This window comes from Hemiscyllium ocellatum, chromosome 46, assembly GCF_020745735.1.
Source record: "Hemiscyllium ocellatum isolate sHemOce1 chromosome 46, sHemOce1.pat.X.cur, whole genome shotgun sequence".
In the NCBI taxonomy this organism is placed as follows: Eukaryota; Metazoa; Chordata; class Chondrichthyes; order Orectolobiformes; family Hemiscylliidae; genus Hemiscyllium; species Hemiscyllium ocellatum.
In genome coordinates this window covers 11345062-11351061 of record NC_083446.1, presented here as the reverse complement: position 1 = coordinate 11351061, position 6000 = coordinate 11345062, and the positions used below count along the sequence as shown (strand labels likewise).

Sequence of the window (6000 nt, the reverse complement as noted above, 5' to 3'; positions counted from 1 at the left end):
TATGTGTGTTTTAAGGTGTGTGTGCAGACAAACAGAGGCCCCTTAACTCCTCCCCTCCTTACCTTCAACTACCCAGGGCGAGCAGCTGGCTGAGGCTAGGGAACTACACCTCCCAGCAGGCGCCGCGGCGCCCCACCCCCCCTGCGGCTGCGCACCGGCGGCCGATGAGATCATCCGAGTGCAGTGACGCAGGAGCCGGATATAGCGGGCCAATGGGAGGGCGGGGAGGCGTGTCACGTGGCGTGGGCGGGGGGGGAGAGGTTACATTGTGTCAGCGCGCGGCTGCAGTGCTACATTGTATCGAGGAGGGAAAGAGTGAGGGGGGACAGGGCAGGGTCCCCATCCCTGGGCTGGCCAATAGATACAGTGAGGGTGCACTGTGTTACATTGTATCTCGCAGGGGCCTGGAGAAATCCCATCCCCATCCCCATCCCCATCCCTGTCACCGTCAACAGATAGGGATACCGAGGACTCACTGGGCTGCATTGTATTGAGGAGACACCAGAGGAAGATAGGGGCCTGGATACATCATCACCCTCCCTCTCCACACACATCCCATCTTCCCTGGCCCTGGAATACAGGCACCAAGTTGGGAATGTGGCCTGCAACCTGGCAGCACTGAGAGCCAGCAACACCCAACCTGCACCGGAGCAGGAGTGCTGGGAATACTGAGACCTGCACCCCAGGAGGTCAGGGAATACCGAGGCCCGGCTGCTGCTGCTGGAGGACCAGGAATACCGAGCCCTACCGGAGGACCAGGAGTACAGAGCCCGGCTGCTGGAGGACTGGGAATACCGGGCCCGGCTGCTGGAGGAGTGGGAATACTGACCCCCCCCCCTCTCCCCACACCAGGACAACTGGGAATACTGAGCCCCACATCCCAGAACTGGAAGTACTGAACCCAGCTGCTGGAGGAGGGCTGGGATATCTGGTTGCTGGAAAACTGGGAATATTGAACCTGACTGCTGTACGAAGATTGGGAATACTGAACTCCACCACCCTCCCCCAAAGAGGACAAGGAATACTAAGACTGGCTGGAGGACTTGGAGTACTGAGTCCTGTTTTCCCCATTGATCCAGGACTGGGAATATTGTGCCCGTTTCCCGCAGCTGCAGGATTGGGATACCAAGCCCCATTCCTACCATTGGCTACCGACAGCTGAAGATTGGGAGTATTGAACTAAGAGAGGGAAGATTTAGTTACAGGGGTGAGGCAATTGTGTTAATGTCAACGACAGGTCTGGGAATACCAAGCTAATCCTAACTGCAGGACTGGGAATGCCACGTTAGGACAGGGAATACTGAGCTATTTGCTGGATTGGAACTTGAATGCTGATCTTGACGATGGGTCTGAGGATATTGAGCTAGTCCCAGCTGTAAGGACTGCCAAGATCTGTGGAAGGACTGACACCAGGAGAATTATCCCAGCTCTCCGTGCTGGTGATCTCAGGGACAGCATCCGGGAATTGCGAAGATCTGGAATCCTCCTGGTTGCCAGACAGTGAGAATTGCAGGAGGGCGCACTGTCTGCAGTGTGGAGCAGGCCCGAAGTGAGGAACTAGGGCGAGGGATTCTCTTGGAAGAGGAAACTAAGTAAATGTACAACCAGGAAGAACCTCTGGTTGTAGCTGGGCCACCTTTTCCAAAATCATTCCCAAACTGGCCGTAAATCCCAGTGTGGAAAGAGGAAAAGCAGGTGAGGGAGATTGGAGGATGAGGACTGAACTGTAGAAACCTTTGCGGAATTTCGAACCGCCAGGAAATCGGGAGCGCCGGAATCTTCTGGAATTTTGGGTCGCCCAGAAGTTGGGAATCTCCAGTTTGGAATTCTGAAATCGCCTGGAAGCTGGGAAAGTTGAAACCCCTGTTTGGAAGTTTCGAACCACCAGGGAATTGGGAGCGCTGGAATCTTTTTCTTTTCCCCCCCCCTCTCTGGAATTTCAAATTGACGAGGGAATTGGGAACGCCGGAGAGAATAGGAGGTCGTCGCCGATTTACCGCGGGAGATAGTAGCAGCTGAGAGGCCGGCTTTGCGGAGATTCCCGCCTTGCCCTCCCAGTTTGGGATACTTCCCTGCGTCTCCACGCACCCTCCCCCCTCCCTCTCCACCCCGGAAGCTGGGAATGGGATCGGTCGGGGAGTGAGCAGTGGGCCCCCAAAGACCGTCTCTTCCCAGTGAGTGAGGGTGGGGAGGGAGGGGAGGGGAGGGAAGCTGCTGTCCATCCTCCTCCGTGCGACTCCCTCAATTTTCGGGGTTTCTGTTTTTTTTTGTTTGCTCGGGACGTTTCCGATGGAGCCAAAAGTGACCTCGCCGGTGACTGCGGCAGAGAAGGTGGACGGTTTCAGCCGGAAATCCGTGCGCCGGGCCCGGCAGCGCCGGTCGCATGGTTCATCCCAGTTCCGGTACCAGAGCAGTCAAGTGGAGCTGACCCCCCTGCCGCTCCTGAAAGGTGAGTGTCTTTGTCGAGTCGTACAGCACGGAAACAGGCCCTTCGGTCCAACTTGTCCGTGCTGACCAGATATCCGAAATTAATCCAGTCCCGTTTGCCAGCACCCGGCCCATATCCCTCCAAACCCTTCCTATTCATGTCCCCATCCAGATGCCTCTTAAATGTTGTCATTGTACCAGCCTCCACCACTTCCTCTGGCAGCTCATTCCACACACGCACAACCCTCTGGGTGAAAAGGTGACCTCTTTTGCTTTAATCCTCTGCCCTGGATTCCCCCCTCCACCTGGAGGCACGGTGGCACAGTGGGTTAGCCCTGCTGCCTCACAGCGCCAGGGACCCGGGTTCAATTCCTGCCTCAGGCAACCGTCTGTGTGGAGTTTGCACGTTCTCCCCGTGTCTGCGCGGGTTTCCTCCGGGTGCTCTGGTTTCCTCCCACAATCCAAAGATGTGCAGGTCAGGATGTGCTAAATTGCCCGAAGTGTTAGGTAAAGGGGTAAATGTAGGGGTATGGGTGGGTTGCGCTTCGGAAGGTCGGTGTGGACTTGTTGGGCCGAAGGGCCTGTTTCCACACTGTAAATAATCTAATCTAAACCCCAGGGAAAAGACCTTGCCTATCTATCCCTATCCACGCCCCTCATGGTTTTATACACCTCTGTAGGGTCACCCGATGCCAGCGTTTCTGCCCCCCAACTCCCCATGCCTGGGGAAGGGGTGCCCGAGCTCTGGGATAATTCGGAGCGTCTCAAAAAGGAGGGTTGAGTGGGTGAGGCAGGAAGGGTGCTGGAGGGAGAAGTTGGGAAACAGGGTGGTGAGGATCAGGCACGAATGGCGGAGCAGACCCGATGGGCTGAACGGCCTCATTTCTGCTCCTGGGTCATCCTGCGTTTCCTGTGGCACCCCTCTCAGGTTGGCATAACGGGTGAGGGGGTGGTGTTTGGGCTGGGGAAGTGGGCAGAGCATTAAGCGTCACACTGGCTCCTTGGCATTCACGCCCCTCCAAGGGTCAAGCATCGGATTGGTCACTTGGGGGAGGGGTGAGGGGAGGCGCAGGCGATTGGTCAGTCTTGCTCGTCACTCGCTGCCATCCCCAATCCTTTGGGAAGGTGGGGAATTCGAGACGGTCTCCGGGCCCCCAGCTACACTACACGGCTTGCAGTCCGGATGCGCCATCATCCCCCAACCCCTCCCCTACCCATGAGGAGATCTTGAAGGGGAGGGGTCCCAATCTGGTCAGTTCAACTCCAGAGGCCGCTGTTTCTACCCAGGAGTGGTCAGGGGTCACTCTCGCGCTCCGGGAATAGCAGGGAGTGCTATGTGTTGGCTATTCACCTGTCGGGCAGCACCGTGAGGAGGGTAAGGTGGGTGAGGAGTGAGGTTAAGTGCTGGAGGGGGGGTGGGGGGCTTGAACCTGGTGCCACGAGGCCAGAGGCTACTGAGGGTTGGATGGATTGCCCTGCCCGGGGTGGGGGTGAGGGCAGCAGCGCTGTTTCCTGCTGGGATGTAGGGATGGGATTCCCGGTGCGGAGCTCTGGGCTCTGGATATGTCTTTACCTGTGAGGAACGGCCTGATACCGTAAGTCAGCCTTGTCCTCATTAACCACGGGCCCTCGCTCTGCAACTGCATGGGAAGGATTCTGATTTCTTCAAAAAAAAACACGCCCAGCTTTTCCTTCAGATTAAACTCCTCGCGCCACCCTCCCTCTGCCCTCTTCAAGTCCTTTCCCCTTACGCCCCTGCCTCTTGCTCCACCCTCGCTCCTTCCCTTCTCCCCCCAGTCTGTCTCTCTCTTCCCCCCCCCCCCCGTCTGTCTCTCTCTTCTCTTTCCCTCCCCGTCTGTCTGTCTCTCCTCCCCATCTGTCTCTCTTCTCCCCCGTCAGTCTCTCTCTTCTCCCACCCCCCATCTGTGTCTCTCCTCCCCATCTGTCTCTCTTTTCCCCCCCCCCAGTTTGTCTGTTTTTCTCTCTCTATTCCCCCCGTCTGTGTCTGTTCCCCCTTACCGTCTGTCTCTCTTCTCCCCTGTCTGTCTCTCTCCCTCTTCCCCCTTTCCCCCTCTTCTCCCCTTCTCCACCCACCCCCCCAACTCTTCTCTTCCCCCCCCCCCCCATTCCCCCCCCCCCCCCCCTTTAAGGTATTGCTTCATACCGACCTCTGTGCACTCAGCACTGGAGTATGCTTTCCTAAGACTGCTGGGGGGCTCCTTGAACTCCGAGTATAAAGTCTGGGTTTACAAATAACCTGCCCTTTGCCCTGACTCACACAAAGGTAGGGCTGGACGGTTGGCGCTTGGCTGTCTCGCTCTGTGTGCGCGCTTGTGCATCTGCAGGTCATTTCTCCAGTGCGTGGATGCACAGAGTTGGTTATCGCTGGGCTATTGGGGCCAGCCAGCTCAGCGTAACAGCAAGGTGTGGAAAAAACTATAATCAAGTTAGTCGGCAGATGCAGCAAGTGAATGGAAGGAATTGGCCTTTTCTGAGTGTCGTGTTGCACTGTACAGGACGTTGGTTAGGCCACTTTTGGAATCCCGTGAGCAATTCTGACTTCCCTCCTATCAGAAGGGTGTTGTGAAAGGGTTCAGAAAATATTTAGAGATGTTGCCAGGGTTTGAGCTTTTGGGAGACACTGAGGCAGTTTTCCCTGGAGCATTGGAGGCTGAGGGGTGATTTTATAGAGGTTTATAAAACCATGAGGCAGGTGGATAGGGTGAACAGCATTCCATGAAATGTTTATTTCCTTTATTTATTCATGGGCATCACTGGCTAGGGCAGCATTGATTGCCCAGCTCTAATTGCCCAGAGGGCAGTTAAGAGTCAACCGCGTTGTTGCGGGTCTGGAGTCACGTGTAGGCCCTGACCAGATACGAATGGCAGTTTCTATCCCTGAAGAACATTAGTGAACGAGAGGAAGGGTTTTCCTGTCAATAGATGAGTTGTTCAGGAAGGCAGCTCACCCCACCCCACCTTTTTGAGGGGCAACTAGGGACGGTTAGCAGGTGTAGGCTCAGCTAGCGGCTCCCACCTCCGAACGAATAATTTCAAAGGTTCCTCTTGGAGGCTGTTGTTTCTCTTTGTAGATTCGTAGAATTCCTGCAGTGCGGAAACAGGCCATTCAGTCCACACTGGATCCCCTCCACCCCCAAAATCCCTGTAACCCACAGCCAATCCACCCTAACCTGCACATCCCTGGGCACTATGGGACAATTTAGCACGGCCAATCTACCCTAACCTGCACATCCCTGGGCACTATGGGGCAATTTAGCATGGCCAATCCACCCTAACCTGCACATCCCTGGGCACTATGGGACAATTTAGCACGGCCAATCCACCCTAACCTGCACATCCCTGGGCACTATGGGACAATTTAGCACGGCCAATCCACCCTAACCTGCACATCCCTGGGCACTATGGGACAATTTAGCACGGCCAATCCACCCTAACCTGCACATCCCTGGGCACTATGGGACAATTTAGCACGGCCAATCCACCCTAACCTGCACATCCCTGAGCACTATGGGACAATTTAGCACGGCCAATCCACCCTAACCTGCACATCCC

General features: G+C 56.0%; 1 protein-coding gene across 1 annotated transcript in view; it reads left to right on the top strand.

Moving 5' to 3' along the window:
- Positions 1-291: 291 nt before the first annotated feature.
- Positions 292-6000, top strand: part of ppp2r5b (protein phosphatase 2, regulatory subunit B', beta) — a 31006-nt gene continuing 25297 nt past the window's right edge. Inside the window, exon 1 of the mRNA XM_060855526.1 lies at positions 292-2449. Within this exon, the coding sequence (XP_060711509.1) occupies positions 2290-2449 (160 nt within the window). The 5' untranslated portion in view covers positions 292-2289. The remainder of the gene's footprint in view (positions 2450-6000) is intronic.